At 41.1% G+C, this 18,632-nt stretch overlaps 1 protein-coding gene across 8 annotated transcripts in view; it reads right to left on the bottom strand.

Annotated features, from left to right (window-relative positions):
* The window catches only part of Dclk2 (doublecortin like kinase 2), a 121,794-nt gene that overhangs the window by 93,701 nt on the left and 9,461 nt on the right, over positions 1 to 18,632 (bottom strand). For all 8 annotated transcript variants that reach the window (XR_005879488.1, XM_040752562.1, XM_040752557.1 and 5 more), the window contains exon 2: positions 11,118 to 11,449. Coding sequence is in view for 7 of the 8 variants with exons in the window: in XM_040752562.1 (XP_040608496.1) it covers positions 11,118 to 11,449 (332 nt within the window). In the remaining variant the exon portion in view is untranslated. The remainder of the gene's footprint in view (positions 1 to 11,117; positions 11,450 to 18,632) is intronic.

The raw sequence follows: 18,632 nt of genomic DNA, 5'->3' as shown, positions 1-18,632 counted from the left end.
GCAAGTGCTCTGCCATGGAATGCACCCTCAGTCCATCCCCCATACACCTTTCAATATGTCAAACAGGCATACAATCCAACTTACAAGTTTAAGTCAAGTCAGGTGTGGTGACACACACACAATCCCAGCATTTGGAACCACAAAATAAGTCTATAGACTAAAGATTCCCCAGACCAGACTGCTATAAACAACAAGGGGAAAGCTCTTCCTAGGAATAGAATTCCACTTAGTGGATGCAGGAAGAATGGAGGAGTCAGAAAACTGTTATTTAGCAAATACTTCAGTAGTAGTGGAGTGAGCAATAATCAGCAGGCACTAACATTAATAGATCAATGGATGGAAAAAAAGCCAACTAAAGTGCACATTCTTAACAAATGCCCCTGCAACACACTGATTTATGTTTAAAATGACAATTGTACAGTGAAAAACAACCTGCAATGATATTTATCAAGTGTGTCTGACTAAACGCACTCTGAAGACCCAGCACGACTTCAGTTACTATTCTTAACAAAAACACAACCAAGACACCATTGCAAGAAAATACCAGAAAGTTCTAAATCAAGAGGAACTGTACAAAATAACTAGCCACGGTTCTTTCCAAACAACAAGATCATGAAAAACCAAGACTCTTATACAAATAAGGGGCAGAAAGGGAAACCATAAGGGGAAGCTGGATGGAGATTATACAGAAAGCCTTAAGTGAGGGCTAAGAGGTTAAGAGCACTGACTGCTCTTGAAGAGGACCAGAGTTCAATTCCCAGCATCCACATGGTGGCTCACAACCATCTGTAACTCCAGTTCCAGCAAGTGTGACACCCTCTTCTGGCCTCCTCAAGCACCAGACACCAGGCACATACACAGTACACAGATATATACAGACAGACAAAATACAACCCTCACATATATAAAAATGATTTAAAAGTATTTTTAAAGTATATGAAGTAATTATATATTTTAAGTATAATTTCAAAATTAAAATTTAAAACATAAAAAAATGTGGAGGCCTAAAAGAAAAAGATCAAATACACATAGTCCACAACCTGCACTATTCCTTGCAAACTAAACCTACTTTAAAAGCTGCTACTCCACTGTGTGGATGACCTGAACAGGCATTGCACCTCTTCCATGAGGAACTTGTGACAACTCTATGAAGAGCTTCCTCGTCTGCAAAGTTCATGGCATCACTGTGGCCAAAGATAGAACCCCTTGTCTTACAATAAGCTTTACATCTGTCTTTTCTGCTACAATGGCAATTCCTCAAAAGCAGAGAATTTCTCATAATTATTACAATACCTAACAGAATAGAAGCAAAATACTAATGATTGAATGAATTAATTCTACCATAGACAAAAAAATCACATTATGTCACAAACTTCATAGAAATGCTTTCTTAAAGATAACTGGCCAGTTTCAAATAAAGTTTTGAGGTAAGTTGGCTCTTGGTGAGTCCACTCTCACAATATTCAGTTCTGGTGATATGATCCAAAATACTAGATGCCATTTACCACATAAATATAATAAGAAAACTTATCAGAAGAAAAGTCATCCATAATTCTGTGACTAGGACAAACTGTTTTGGTGTTTTATTATTTATTGCCTTTGTTATATATATAACTAAGCTTAGATAGCTATAAATGTAGGGCAGATATCAATTTTGAATTCTGCTTTCACGTTTATCAGACACTGGCTCAAGATAATAAGTACACGTTCAGAATTTCTGTATTCTATGCCACAGCCATTGAATGTGCGTCATGGGGTCTGTCTTAGTTACTGCTCTATTGCTGTGACACTGGAGCAGTAGCTGAGAGCTTACATGTTGAGACGACAACAGCAGAGAGATCTAATTGGGAATGGCATGGACTTTTGAAACCTTAAAGCCCATCCCTAGTGACACACCTCCTCCCAAAGCCACACCTCCTAATCCTTCCCAAACAGTTCCACCAATGGGAGACCAAGTATTCAAATATGTGAGACCGTGGGGCCATCTCACTCAAACCACCACAGGGTCATTTTTCATTTTCTGAGGGCTACTATAGACTGGAACAATTTAGGAAGCTATTCAAGACAAAGTAAATAAACTTGCTACATGACAGAGTCTGGAAAACAATTACAAAAAATTATGAAGACATAAACGTAAGCATTCTTTGAATCTCAGAGACTAGCTCTGAAAGCAAGCATGTCTCACACTTTTATATCAAAGATGATCACTTGAAGCCAAAGGTTCTTTGAGGGCTGGAGAGATGACTCAGCAGGGAAAGTCCTTGCCATTCAAGAAGGAAGCTGGAGCTTGGGTGCCCAGAATCCACAGGAAAAAGCCAGGTAGATATGGTGGCTTGTCTGTAATCCTGGGAGGCGGAGTCAGGAAGGGAATCCCTGGGGCTAGCTGGCAGCCAAACTAGTCAAAAAGGCAAACTCCAGGTCCAATGACTATCCCCCACCTCCATACACACTGTGGAGAGCTGCCATGGAGGACAGCTGACGTCACACCCTATTCACAGAGACACGCTCCTAAGAATTTTCTCTGAATAAACCTTGTAACATTCCTCAGGTAAGAATATGACCACATACCTATTGCAGGATGATCTTGGAAAACAAACATGTATAAAAAGCCTGGCACTCAAGATGAGTGTCTTATTCACTATCATTTAAAAAATCTTATTAGCCGGGCGTTGGTGGCACATGCCTTTAATCCCAGCACTCGGGAGGCAGAGACGGGCGGATCACTGTGAGTTCAAGACCAGCCTGGTCTACCGAGTGAGTTCCAGGACAGGCTCCAAAACAATACAGAGAAACCCTGTCTCGAAAAACCAAAAAAAAAAAATCTTATTTGATGTCATCCCTCACCGCTAAAGTAGGAACTCTGCCATGTAACAGGACTATGCCATAGGAAATTAACATATTAAATCAAATTATATTTCCTAGGCTCCAAACCATATAATCATCTCCCTAGGCACAAACTATACTGACCACACTTCCTGATTCCTGGAAGTTTGAGAAGCTATTACAACATTGATTGATATCACCTAGGGGGAAATGTTTTGTAAGAAAAAAATAAATCACCTTCAGCTTCTAAAACTTTAAGACATTTACCTTCTGTCTACATAAAATATGGACTACTATGCTAAGTGAAGAAACATAAGATGTTAAAATCTGGATTACCTAAGTGGGCTTTTATAAGTTTTCATCTATACAAGCATCATTTTGTATGGGAAGAAAAGCTTTCCATTCTCATTTTCAAAGGGCTGTTGAAGTGCTCAGTGGTAGAGTCCTGGCCTGACAAGCATGCAGCCCTGGGGGCTTAATACCTGGTCAGTAATAAACGCATTTCCAGGTTCAAACGCTCAGCCATAATACTTTACTACAGGACATAGATACGCTAACTACCACTAGAGATTAGATGCTCAAGAATCTAAAATCTTCAAAAACACAACTGTGTATATTACAGAAGCATCAGTGAATTCTCATGCACGATACTCATAACTCATACTTGAAATGGCTTTGGACAAACAACAAGAACAACATTTTTCAAATACAATCAAATGTCTTCAAGCACAAAATTAGAGATGTCTACCATAAACCAGTACAAAACAGAAAAAAATGTAAATGAAACCTCACAAGTGAAATGGCTATGAAACAGAGCATTCCTTCTGGGTAGGTGCTGGCTGCACCGGTATGTACCATCCTTAGGCTCTTAACACTAAATCTCCATGGAGGTGAACACTAACGTCAAAGCTCACTGCACTGGCTGAGTCTGGCAGCTATATCATACTACAATTAACAGTCCTAAAAACACCCAAGAAGAATAATCACGAAAAACAGTGTGGTTTGAGAGTGGAGCTTTTCTATATTAACGTCAACAAATGCATGAGGTCCATTTTTAAATCTGGAAACGTACACAGGGTTACTAAGAGAGCAAGCGTGGGCTCTCACTATTTTCCTCCATGAAGCAAGCTTTTAATTTAGACTCACTTCATGCTTACTCTATGAGGCAGAGCCCCGAGTATGTGGAGGGCATGGCCAAGTTTAACCTCTGCTCTCTGAATAACCAATCAGGATGAAAATAAGCATTTCCACCAGGTCAGGGAAGAGTTAAAGAAGCCAAAGCAGAAGTTGGGAAATGAAATGAAACAGAGCAGGGATCTGCAAACTAGCCATATGCTAATGACCCATGTAATAACGAAGCTTTGCAGAAGGAAGGGTGGGAAGCTTCCTAAACTCTAAGATGGCTCATATGACAGGGGCACACCAACGGCTGTCATGATCCCCAAAGAGGACACTGTACGTGGGCACCTCCATGTTGGCAGTGGTCCTAAAGTCTGGAAGCATTTTACCCTAAAAGCATCAACTGCAAGCAATTTCTAAGTCTGTTTTGCCTCTGTCCATGACAAGAACCAACTTGTTCCAAAATTCTATAAAATGTTTCTTTTATGTTAAACGCTGCTGTTTCTGGGAATGCTAACAGCTAGAATTCTTTACATATGTGGACAAAGCTATATTTGGATATTTCAGTTCTTTAACAAAAGAAGGATGTTTTTGAAGAACTTTATCACTTATTTTAAAAAAGGCATTCTAACTTTAAAAAAATGTTTGAAAGGTCTTGTTTTCCTATACAAGTGTTTAAAAGCTCAAGGTTTTGTTTCTTTAAAAAACTGTACTTGGATAACTAACCAAAGGATGTGTAAACAAATTATGGAATAGCCTATATTCCTTTTTATAGATCATTTTTCTTAGTCATCTTATTTATAAATACATGGTTGTACATTAAGAATTTTCATTTTATCTTCTTTTCCCTTTTTGCAGTGCTGGGGATGAATTCTGGGGCCAAACCCATGCAAGCAAATGTTTTATTACTGAGCAACACCCAACTTCAGACTGTACCTTTTTGGTTGGTTGGTTGGTTGGTTGGTTGGTTGGTTGGTTGGTTTTTTTCAATACAGGGTTTTTCTGTGTAGCCCTGGCTGTCCTGGAACTCACTCTGTAGACCAGACTGGCCTCGAACTCACTGAGATCCCCCTGTGTCTGTCTCCTGAGTGAAATTTGTATTTAAGGAAGATGAAAAACATGGATATTTGATTTTTTTGTCCCTGTACCAAAATACCTTCAAGAACTTAAAAGGATTAAAGGTTTATACTGGCTCAAGATTTCAGGTCCCAGTCTGTGATTGGCTGGCTTTACTGTACTGGGTGTGAAGCAAGACAGAAAATCAACAGCTGAAACACATAGCAGAGAAGGCTGCTCACCTCAGTCAGCAGAAAGAGTAACAGCGCTAAGCGGAAGCACATAGCAGAGAAGGCTGCTCACCTCAGTCAACAGAAACAATAACAGCGCTAAGCGGAAGTACATAGCAGAGAAGGCTGCTCACCTCAGTCAGCAGAAAGAATAACAGCGCTAAGCGGAAGTACATAGCAGAGAAGGCTGCTCACCTCAGTCAGCAGAAAGAGTAACAGCGCTAAGCGGAAACACATAGCAGAGGAGGCTGCTCACCTCAGTCAACAGAAAGAGTAACAGCGCTAAGGAGTCAGAACAAGACATCATCTCACAAAAACGCCCCACGAAGTTCCTTTCAGCTAGCTTCCATCACCTCCCAAAAGCCAGTCAAACTGTGACCCCATAAACCAATTACCCCAGTGATGACGGTAGAGGCTCAGACAGGTTCCAGTGACTTCCAAAACCCCATCAGCTGACAAACAAGCCTTTGGGTGACATGCTTAATCCAAACCATTACACCATGACATTGCTTCCAAGCACTCAAAACTTAAGATTAAGCCATGAGGCTTGGTACCTAACTTTAAATACCTACAAAAGCATTCATGATCTCTTTCCTTAAACATCCGTGAAGCTGTATTACCTATCCATGCCTGCCCTCACATAATGAAGACAGACTGAAATCCAAGCCAGCAAACTATGATGCACAGCTTTCTAAAGCTTGCGTCCATTAGACAACACAGAAGCCCTTGTAGCCTGTCTGTTGAAAAGAAGGGTATAAAATAAAAGTTCAGCATGATGTCCATAAACAACATCACTACTCACAGAGTATTTCCTTTTGAGTAACTTCAATACACTAAACCAGGATTTTAAAGTCTCAGCACTATTAATATGTGAAGCCCAAAGAATCCTATTACAGCTGCCTGTGAATCTTAGGATCCTTAGAACCACTCTGGGTTCCAATGACCTGTCACCAGAATCCCCATTTCCAGTTGTGACAACCAGAAACTGAGTCCAGACATAGCTGTGTCTCCCAGGAACAAAACAAAAAAAAAAAATCACTGTTGGCTTAGAACCCACAAGTTAACTTAGATGAGATCCTACAAGATGGCTTAAGTGATTGTTGAGATCCTACAAGATGGCTTAAGTGATTGTATGAAGGCTTTATATACATGAGTTAATCTTAGTAACAAATTCTTACGAATGCAGTTCATACTAATAGGGAAATGTTAGCATTCTAAAGGAGGGAAGACCTCAAGGCACACTATAACAAGAACACAGTGTTGATGCTTCATGACACCCTTAAGGTTTCCCATCCCAATGCCTTCAGGCCTGTGAAGGAAAGCAAAACCTCTCAAAAGTCCACTATTTCAGGATGAGACCAGTGACTGCTTCTGGTCCATTGTCTAAGAGACAATTTCTACCTTTGTGTCATCGATCCAATTAATTCTAAATGAAAACAAACTTGGGTAGTAAGTAAAAAAAAATAGGTTTAAGGCAGTGTTTTCAGATACAATCTTTCAAATACATACCACACAAACACATACACACAAGCACACACCACACACACACACACACCACTACACCACACATACACACACCACATACATTTTAGAGTCTTTAGAAAGCAGTTAGAGCTGGGCATGGGCACAGTGACACACCTTTAATCTCAGCACCTGAGAGGCAGAGAATTTCTTTGGCAAAACAGTGGAAATTTCTCTTTATTAAAAAAAAACAAACAAACAAACAGGAAGACTGAGGACTGTTGGGTGATATCAGGAATAAAGCCCAGGAAGACTGAGGACTGTTGGGTGATATCAGGAATAAAGCCCAGGTCCCACTCACACTACACAAATACTCTGCACTGAGTCACAATCCCAGTCCTCAAATCAATGTTAGTTCACACATTTTTCACGGTTATTGTATATAAGTCTGTGCTTTCAAACAGTTCCCGCTTTTACTCATGTTTCCAGTATCCCCTTAATAGTAAGTTGCCATACTCAGCATAAAACTGCTGCTTGACATCTAAAGTTAATTTTTATACAGTCCAATCAGCCTTACTTTTTATAATTTTCTCACTATTTTTATTCTTGGAAATTCTTTTCTATTTCAACATAGCTATTAATATGGTTTCAGTTCTTCTGCTGAAGACACCACACCTTTCAGACACAGGCCTTGAGGGAGGAGAGTTGGAACTGACCTGGAAGCTTCCTCCCCAAGAACTAGCTCCAGCATATCTGGAGATGCTGTGCAAGCTGCCAAGGGAAAAGAGAGATCAACAGTCCTAGCCAGCTATAAACTCAGGAACCTCAGTGATACCTTCCTGGCAAGGTGCCCCAGTGGTGTCATAATGGCACAGTGGCGCTTTTATCATGGGAATATCCGACATCTGTCTAATTGAACTTAGGGCCTACTCAATAGGAGGGAATGTACACTTAGTACTATAAACCTAGCCAAGTATCTATGGTTAGAGGTCTGAGACCCTAGGAGAATCCACAGTTGTCATTTTCCAAATCATTTCCAATCATATTCTAAATGCTTTTACTCTTATACCCAAAGGTGGGTGTAACTCTCACATCTCACACTAGAGACTACTACAGAGACACACAACTGGACAACATGCAGAGAACAAGTGACCATGGGTGCTGAGTCCCAACTGGTTTTCCTACAACGTAACTCCTGCTCCTAAGGCTCAGGAAGATCATGGAAGAGGGGAAGAAAGAGTTTGAGAGCCAGAGGACCCAGAACACCTGTTGCTAGTATCTTCTAGACATGACAGAAAAACTGTCCCCATGAAATCTCAACCATAGAGTTACCTAAACAAGACCTGCATGATGACACCACCAGCTGACATGCTGATGAGGATGAGAGAAATTTCACAAAGCCCCATCTCTCAATGAAGAGAAGAGCCATAGGCAACCAATGTGGCTAAAAGAGGGGGAATCCATTTCCCCCAAGGACAAGCATCCACATAGGTTATCCAATCCAAAGTGGTCAGCCCTTAACACATGTACAACATGCACATATGAGAACACTAAATGGATTTGGTAGGCTGTGTGTGGAGGGTATGTGGCCACAATAATTATAGAAGTAGTCACGAATCTAAGAGGTAGTGTGGGCAGGGGACACAAGAAGAATTAGAGGGGAGAAGAGATGGAAATGGTGCAAATAAACAGTGCTTATGTAAGAAATTCTCCCCCCCAAAGAAATTTTACTTAAAAAAATGACATTTCAAAATGTAAAACCTTTTTGAAAAGATTCTTTTGGCTAACTACTAAAATTTAAATATTTACTACTCCCATTTGATGTTCAGTTACTTTGTTTCACTTACATATTCCATGAATGTCATTCATTTGGAGATTTCTAAATCTGAGTTCTCATTTTAGAAATCTCATCTGTAATTACTGTTGTCTGACATCGTTCTATGGTATTCAGTGTGTGTGTGTGTGTGTGTGTGTGTGTGTGTGTGTGTGTGTGTGTGTGTAGAAGGTTGATAGGGTATCTTGCTATTTAACACAAGCTGGCCTCAAACTCATGACATAAGCTCAGGCTGGCCTCGAACTTGTGATCTACCTGCCTCAGCTGCCCAGGTGCTGGGATTACAGGCATGTGCCATCACAACCAGCTATGCCATATTTTTATGGTTTTCTAACTTGGCATTATTTAGGTTATTTTTTCTTTTGGTTATATATGTTAAATATTTGTCTCTTTCCTTCCTGCCTTTCCTGTGCCAACCACAACCATCTTTCTAATTCATCTTATCCTGTTTTTTTTTTTATGGTGGGATATTTGTACACTGTGTGAAGGTATATTGCTATAAATGGCACAATAAAAAATTAAATGGCCAATAGTTAGGCAGGCGGTACAAGTGGAATTTCTGGGGAGAGAAAGGAAAGGAGGAATCTAGGCATGGGGAGATGCCAGGAGACTTGATAGGGAAACGGGAGGTGCAAGATGGGAGGGAAGTTATGCCATGTGATGGAATGGATATTAATATAAATGGGCTGATTCAAGTTATAAGAGCTAGTTAGGAACAAGCCTAAACTGTGGCCGAGCTTTCATACTAAGAAGTCTCTGCATCATTATTTGGGAGCTGGTTGGTGGCCCCAAGAAAAACTCGACTACATTTTCCTGTGGCCTGACTTATGTTCACATACATGTCAAGTAAGTCTTAGGTTGCTTTGTGTTATACTGTGCTGGGCATCAGTTCTTTTGTACAGGTGTCTGTGGAGCTACCTGATCATTAACTACAGCATTTTACTCTTACTATATTCTGCTATGGCCTCAGATCTGTTATTATTTCCTTAGTTTCCTGGGTTATTTTGTTTTGGGTTTTTGTTGTTGCTGCTGCTGCTGCTTGCTTCTCTTTTTGTTTTGTTTGGAGACAGTTTCATTGTGTCCTGAGTGCAAGGATTAAAGGTGATGCCATCACACCTTGATGGGAGATGCCATTCTGTAAATCTGTCTCTTATTGGTTGTCAATAAAGCACTGTTGGCCAATAGGGAAGCAAGATAGGTGGGACTAGAAGTTGAGGAGGACTCTGGGGAGGAGAAACACAGGGAGTCAAGATGTAGCTGCCATAGGGGTAAGAAGTCCGCACCCTTTTCTCTGGTAAGAGAAATACTTAGATTAACAATTATGGAGTAAATACTTAAATCAGAGCTAGCCAGTAAGAAACAAGCAAGGCCAACAGCTTCATAATTAATTCAGCGTCTTGTGTGTTATTTGGGAACTACAACGCGGCAGAGCCCAGGCGACTGGTGGGGAAAAACCAAAGCGGCTGGTGGGGGAAAAGGCTTCACTCAACACCACCTGCCCTTTCTTATTTATTTTTGGTACTGAGGACTGAACCCTGGGCCTTGAGCATACACCACCACCCCCCACACCGAGCTAACTCCCAAGCCCTAGAACCTATATTGCAGTTTTGATGAAATAACGCAGTAAGCACCCTAGTCATAGGATCTGGTCTTAGACCATTGGATGCTTTGTCATGCTTTCTGGAAGATACTTCTCTGATGGCCTATGAAGTGCGATTTCTCAGCTTTACAGAGCCAAAAATTTCAAAACAAGGAATGCTGAGCAAAGAAACAAAATGAAGAAATTTAGTATTAAAAACTAAAATTTTAATGCAATGTAAATAATTTAGTTGTATGCAATTTGGGAGAACACACTTTGGAAGCCCATTTGTCTTTAAGAATAATTAACTTCCGGCAAAACTAAACTTTCACATCACTATTCACGATGTTTTTATTCCATGCCCAAGTTTTCAGAGCACATTAGATTCTTTGATACATTATTCCCATAATTCTACTTACATATTTCCAGCCAACTACTCACTTTTCAGAAATGCTGACTAACCGCCTCTATTGTTCTTGAAGAAATGTATGTGGACATTCCTGTAACAATACTTCCTTTTGAAATGCATTTTCCATATTACACATAATGGAGGAAAAATGTTAAATATCTTTAATTTTTATTTCTGTGATACACAAACAAACACTAATTATTCCTGGATAACATCTCATTTAGCCTAGGCACCACCTCAACTTTTCCTTGGAAATTCATATCTTTCCTTCTACAAAGTGAAGATTACAAGGATTGAGATACCTGGAAAAGTGAGAGGCCCTAACACCTTTCTTGCCAAAGGCTAACTCATATATACATACTCCTTATGCAAACTTGCTAGGATTACTTCCAGGAGACCACTACATTCTGTTGTTGAATATACAATTGCAGCAGCACAAGAAGTGGACAGGCTGAATACCTTGAATGCTAGCACTTGGGAGGACAGGGGGCCCCAAGTTCAAGCTAGGCCTGTACCACACAGCAGCTTCCAGACAACATGAGCAAAGATAATCATCAGGCAAACTAAAGAAGGCAAGGTGGTCGGCCGTAGGAAGAAGCCCCTTACCTGCTTTCCATCCAGGGTGCACAGCCTCTTGACCACGCCAGAGTCTAGTTTAATGGCTTCGGTGATATCCGTTAGGACCTGCTCAAAGGAATGGGCAGTCTTTTTATTCAGAAGGATCCGCACGGCCTTCCTAGGCTTCACTCCGCTTCGAATCACAGTCACTAGCTTGGGTTTGATGAAATCCTTGCTTTCTTTCGCCTCGCTTCTCACAGAGGCCACGGCCAAGGCTCGGCTTGTGCCTCCCTTGATGTTCACAGACCAGTTCGGATTAACGTTTTTGGTGTAATCAACTTTACGAAACGGTTCATTGGAGGCACACACGTAACTCTCTCCTAAAAAGCGAATATTAATTTTATTAGCACAGTATCAGATATCTGAGCATTGGCCATAGTAAGCATGGATGTATTATCTAAGCAACAGCTCCTGGAAACCTGGAGTCAGCTCCTAAACTTGTGGTCACAGAAAGGGGGTGTAGTACAATGTCCTTTTCCTTTAAAATTCTCCCACCTCCCCGTCTTCCAAATTACCTAGACTGGTTTTCAGAGAATGGCAGGTATAATGTGAAAAGCACTAAGAGAGATCTGGATTTTATTTTACCCAAATATTTCACCTTTGGTAAGTCATTACTCCCCACTTTGAGTCTCGGTATCATTAGCTGCAGAATTAATGGACCAAGTAACTAAATTACAAAGTACTTCCTAATTCCAAAAACAAATTTATTCTTCATACAATCTCATTCTGATCAGCCATGCTGATATGGTACAATCCTGCAATCCTAGCTACTCAGAAGATAAAGTGGAAAGATTGTGAGCTCGAGGCCAGCCTGAGCTACATACTGAGAAGGGAGGGGGAATCCCACCGGGTATGGTAGCTCATGCTATAGTCCTCGGAGCAAGAGGCTGAGGTAGGAGGATTGCCACAAAGTTTAAGGAACTCTTATGCAGGGGGTCTCATGCCACTCTAGGCTACACAGTAAGACCCTCTCAAAAATAAACAGTTCATTCTGGGGTAGTAGATTAGTATTTATCCCTGGCATACAAATAGACTTTGAGTGCCCATCTCACAATGAGGGATGCTCTCTCAGCCTGGACTCTTGGGGTAGGGCCTAGGCCCTGCCCAGGATGAAATGACAGACTATGGACACTCTCCCTGGGGAAAGGATTGGGGATTGGGGGAGGGGGTTAATGGGAGAGGAAGAGGGAGCTGGGATTGACATGTGAAGCAACCTTGTTTCCAATTTAAATTTTTTAAAAAAGACAAAAAAAAAAAAGATGCTGCCTGGAGGTTGCTTGGGGTCTTCCTCCAGCCATCTGCCATGGTGGAGGGATGAAGGGCCCCAGCTAATGGGTTTAGCTCATTAAATAACTTCAATAAAAGACTCCTTGCCTTTGCATAAAAAAACCAGTTCATTCTGATTGAAATAACTGTATCACAAATATATTCATAAAAAACAATTAAGATCCTTCTAATTTCAGTCCTACTCAAACAGCAATCACTACATCATTACACAGCTGGCTTAATTACATCCAGTTGTATCATCGTTCAATTACTGAAGCACTGGAAAGTAAAGATTTGCCTCCTCAAAAAGTATCATACTAACAGCACTGTTTAGTCTGAAGGATATAAATTTAAAATAAAACTATAACTTCAAATAGACAACCTTTTCTTTGTCTTCTTAAATGGGAGCAGATATTAAGTTAAAATGCTATAGTAATTTCTCACAAAGCTTAATCAGGTTTTTGTTTAATTAAGAAAAGCACTTGTCTATTCATTTATCAGTATCTAATTTTTTTACATTCCAAAAACTTCTAAAATTCCTACTGGAAAGCTGTTATTTTTCAAAAAAAATATGTAACTTACTCAATTCTTTTGGTATTGACTTTCTGACATGCAAGGTTGTATGCTAAGATTTTCTCTGAGCTACAATTCATAAAAACACATTATTTCATATATTTAGTACAAACAGATTCATTCTTCATTAGTGAAAAAGGAAGCCTGAGGACAAACTACTAATGTCAACATTCGCTATTATAAAAATGTTCTGGCCAGGCGGTGGTGGCGCACGCCTTTAAGCCCAGCACTCGGGAGGCAGAGGCAGGCGGATCTCTGTGAGTTCAAGGCTGGGCTGGACCAACAGCCTCCAAAACAATACAGAGAAACCCTGTCTCGTAAAACCAAAAAAAAAAAAAAAAAAAGTTCTGAGTCCTGATTAATGGAGACCCTCAGAGAGTCCCAAAGGCACCTGCACAGTTGTAAAAAGGATGTGCTCATGACATATAAGTGCTCATGACATGCAATGTCTTCTTTTTAGAGGGACAGTTAGAGCCCTGCTGGGAGAAGCAGGGAACCAATCCGAAGCTGTAGCACCCTTTCTACAGCAGCACCCTTTCTACAGCAGCGCCCTGAAAGTTATCCCACCCACGGTCTCACCTCCACAGAATCATTGTCACAGTATGATCATAAGAAAACTGCATGGAATTTCAAAAAGTTATCAGATTAACAGAGATATGCAATGCACACATATGTATTAGTGAGAAAACCATAATGGTGACACCATTTAATTTTATAGAAAAAAAAGTAATGGTCATATCAAAACAATTCTTGCCATTTTTATGCATGATGAAAATTTGGTGAATGTTCTGACCCAACATGTGTAACAGAGGAATACATAAAAAATAACCTTAGTAAGAGAAGGTATTTGTTTCTTAAGACAGAGAGATGGTGAGTAAGTCTGTGGCAATCCCTTATAACACGGTAAAAAGAAAAGCAGGCAAGTAGATCTACTGTGTCAACCTCCCTCAATCAACCCGCCCCAGCACAACTGACACACCAGCCAGCAGACACAGTTTTCATCTTAAGTCTCCATTGTCTTCTACACATGGGCTCAGAAGAACAGCAAGCCCCTTCATTTGCTTGTGCAGTTACAGGTATTTATAACTCTCCCACCCTTTCCCTACTAGAAACACTGAGATCAGTTCTGTAATTTGGAAAGAATAGTCAAGGTGTCCATAGAATAGAGCCCAACACTTTCCTGGTACACAAATGTATACACACAGACACACACACACACACACACACACACACACAGAGACACACACAGTTTTCTGCACACACTGAGTTTACAAACTATTGATTTCTCAGTCATTCTTTAACTGGTTAAGAAAGAGTTTCTTTAAAAAGTAGGTGATTTTGTTCCTTAAGCAGACACAAGTCTCACCATAGTTCATCTGAAACAGTCCCTAGTAGATGGGATATGAACACATAGGTAAGGTTTTTACTTTCCTTAGTCATTCTGAAAACAAACCCTTGTTACAAACTAGCACTAGAGCAGTGGATCCCAACCTTCCTAATGCTGTGACCCTTTCATACAGCTCCTTATGTTATGGTGACCCCCACACACACCATAAAATTATTTTCGCTGCTACTTCATAACTAATTTTGCTGTTTCGCTACGGCTGTGAGTCATAAGTAAATACCTGTGAAACGGCTATTCGGAAACCCACAGGTTGAGAACTGCTGACCTAAACACTTCTCCAATACCCTTTTCTTTTTAAAAATCTGTCGCTAGGATTCTGGGTGCTAGGCTGGTTGGTTGAGGGGTAAGTGTGAGTATCTCTTCCTCCTCCTCTTCAAGTAAAAGCTTTAGTTTTCCACTATTGAGAACGATGTCGGCTGGGGGATAGCTACATGTGGATCTTGCAAAGTGGGAGCTTCATACACCAGCAGTTTTAGACTACTTTTGTGGTAGTGAATACAGTCTCTCACATTGTCATAATTAATTGTCTAATGCCACTAACTAGTTTATAAATAATCCTGGTGTTCACGTCAGGGATTCCATGATATAAAATCTGGACCCTGAGATTACTCCTCACTCTTACAGTAGGAGCAGGCAGACAACTTTATGAAGAAAACAAAACCCAATTAAGCCTGAAGCGCACTGACTCTTCATGCCTAGAGAAAATGACATATATATTGACAGACAAAGCAATGCAGAAAAAAACATGGAAAGGCAATTAAGGTTTAAGATCAGTAAATCTTAGGAATTTCAAGGACTAAGGATGTTTTCTTAATTTCCAGGACTAAGGAAAAATTTCTCCAAAAGAATGCGACCAAGGAAAACCACATTCAGGTACATTTGCTCTTCCTAAGAACATTTGTGAGCTCCTGGGTGCACTGTAGTCTAATGTGTTCATATCCCTCAGAAGATGAGTCTCCCACATAGCTGCTTAAGAAAAACACAGAGTAGGAAAAAGTAAGGCTGTTTCATTAGTTTACTGTGTTGAACAATTTAATTGAGTTTTGTAACCAAACTATACACTGGAAAGAATTAAGAAGCATAGGAGCCAGCAAAGTAACACAAACTCCCCTGCTCTGACTGGGCTACTGTGTGCACTCTACCCTTGTGATGCCTCCAGAGCACCCCCCCCCATGCCTTCATCTACTGCGGACACAAAATGAGGTGGGTGACCTCTAGGACCACATTCTTTCCATGCTTCCGAAAGCTAAGCAAAGTCCTCTCCTGAAGCTACATCCAACCATCAGGAAGTACAGAAATGCTACTGTGGACACTGCTGTGAAGACAGCGGTGTGTCATACACTGAGGGTCCTGAAGAGAGACCTAGGAGTTTCTCTGAAGACCTAAGAAGTTAGCTAAATGTGAAAACAGAAACCCTATCAATGAGGCAGAAAATGGACCTCATGTGATAGAGTAAACCAACAGATCCATGGTCTGCCTTCAACTCCTCATACCTGGTCAAGTATAAGCCATCCTTAGAGTTCACAATGGGGATTTTAATCTTGTGCTGATTTTTATTATAAAATGCATTCATCACTCCATTGTGGAATACACATCTAACTATTTCTAAATGAAGCAGAGTCATACAACTCCATGCCCAAAATTCCAACTGGTTAGGCACAAAATATATAACTTGGCCAGGAGTTAGTCAGAGAAATAAGATAATACCTAATATAAAGGCATAAAGGCCAGCGGACATGCACTTACCAGGAACGGAAGCTAGTTAAGAATCCATAGCTGGCTTGGAGCACTGCACTGTGGAGCACATTACGTCAATTCCACACACCAGCTCAGCATCGAGTGCTGAAGAGGTACTGGGAATGGCCGTTTAGTCGACACAAACGGTGCCTGCAGCGTTCTATTGCTAGCTTAACATTTTCACAGGCCAAGAAGGTTTGCCAGTTCTTTCACGGCCACTGTGCTTAGACCGCATTGGAACATGGAACCTTTGCATGCCCTGCCTTTATAAATATCCTTAAGTTACAATATAGTTAACACTGAGCTTCTATGATTCGGATGCTAGATTTTTATACTGATTGTTTGTTATTATTGGCGGTTGTGCTAAAGCAGTGGTTCTCAACCTTCCTGATGCTGCGACCCTTGAATACAGATCCCGGTGTTGTGGTGATCCTCCGCCATGAAACGATTTTATTGCGAGTCCATAATTGTAATTCTGCTGCTGCTATGAACTGTAATGTAAACATGTGATATGCAATCCCTGTGAAAGGCTGTTTCAACTCTAGGGGGTTGGGACCCACAGGTTGAGAACCACTGTGCTAGACTCCTGTAAAGCCGCACCCTACCACTGAGCTACACCCATCCACCACCCTTATTCTTATTTTCAAGGGCACAAACATACTCAGATTTTGTGATTCAGGGGAATATGAGGAACAGCTTCTACTGGTCTACACAGTAGTACAATGACTACAGTTAACAATGATTAAGTGAGCCGGGCGTTGGTGGTGCATGCCTTTAATCCCAGCACTCGGGAGGCAGAGGAAGATGGATCTCTGTGAGTTCGAGGCCAGCCTGGTCTACAGAGCAAGTTCCAGGACAGCCACCAAAACAATACAGAGAAACCCTGTCTTGAAAAAACAAAAACAAACAAAAAAAGCAATGATTAAGTGAAATGTGTCGGGTCAATAGCAGATAAGATTTTGAAAGTTCCTAGCACAAACCAACATGTTTGAGGTGATACACACCAATTACTTTGACCTCTTCACCACATACTGTGTATATGAATTGAGATATGACACAATACCCCATAACTATAACTCCTATGTGTCAAACAAAATCAAATATAGCCATGTGTGGTCACATATGTCTCAAACCCAGCACTTGGGAGCAGAAGCAGGTGGATCTTAGTTCCAGGCTAGCCAGAACTACACAGTGAGACTTTTGTTTAAAAAAAATTAAATATAAAAAACTCTACAACGGAAAGGATATTGGAAGAGTTTCAAACTGAAAAACGGCTGATACCTGCACACAAACTGGGGCATAATGAGGGAAGCATCCCGTTAACTGGCAGCCTAAGCACCAGCTCCCCAGCCTCTGGCCCCTTACCCATCCTCTCTTTTATCACTTGGTCTTGCATGACTCCAACAACATTTAACCCTCAGTGTACGCCAGTAATAGCATGACGACTGAGATTCAGCCCAAGTAACAAAAGGTTCAGAAAACAGGTGTTGTCTAAAAAAAGACAGGCAGATGGACAGACAGACCTTCCAAGAATGAGAAGGTTTGGGAGAATGGGAAGCATCTGAAGGGCAGATAAACAACAGGCAGGGCAGGCCTGAGATGTAGCTGTTTGTGTCACAGCCTGGGCCTGGAAGCGGGAGGGGTGGTCAAAGTTCTACGAATATCCACACGGTCTGTTCAGTTAGAAAAAATAAGTTAGGCATGGTGGCGCATGCCCTTAATCCCAGCACTTGGAGGTGGGGGGTGGGTGTCCGACATAATTTTGCCGTAAGACTCTGAAGACGGCGCATCAAGTATCTCTAGGAGCCACTGCTAAGTACTTAGCTGTTCTCTAAGGTTCATGTGGGACTTCCCAGCTACTGACTTCCATCACTGAACTAAGGAGGCAGATATCCGCCGGGCCGTTTTTCACGTTCTTTCACTACACAGACTTAATGAACAGTCACAAAACCAATATAGTACATTTCCACAACTTCTGTTTTCCTCTTGATTCTCCAGGTGAGGCAAAACCCTGTTAAGGGATGAAGATGATAAGCAAGGAAATGAGGGAAGAGACTATCACTGACTGTGAGAAAGAACTTTATCATTATTTCAAGATTAACCTTAAATATGTGAAAGATACTCCAAACTAAGTTGACCTAAATGTACATTACAACAGCAGACCATGGAGACAGCACAGTCAGTAAAGTGGCTGGTTAGTACATACAGGACCTGTGCTAGCTTAGAGTTACCTGAAAAGAGGGAGCCTCCATTTCCTTATCTAGTGATTGATGGGGAGAGTCCCGCCCATTGTGGGTGGTGCCAGCCTGAGCTGGTGGTCCCGGGTTCCTTAAGAAAGCAGACTGACTGCTTTGTTGGTTCCCATGGAGGCCATTCCACTCCAACTCTGTCTGAATGGAGACAGAGTTGGAGTGGATGGGGGTGGGGGGAGTAAGAGGGAGGTACGGGGAGGAAATAGGAGAGGAGGAAGGGGAAACTGGGGTTGGTATGTGAAATAAATTAAAAAAAAAAAAAAGATGGAG

The sequence above is a fragment of the Mesocricetus auratus genome, unplaced genomic scaffold, assembly GCF_017639785.1.
Source record: "Mesocricetus auratus isolate SY011 unplaced genomic scaffold, BCM_Maur_2.0 Super-Scaffold_100009, whole genome shotgun sequence".
Taxonomy (NCBI): Eukaryota; Metazoa; Chordata; class Mammalia; order Rodentia; family Cricetidae; genus Mesocricetus; species Mesocricetus auratus.
This window is presented reverse-complemented; position numbering and strand designations above follow the sequence as displayed.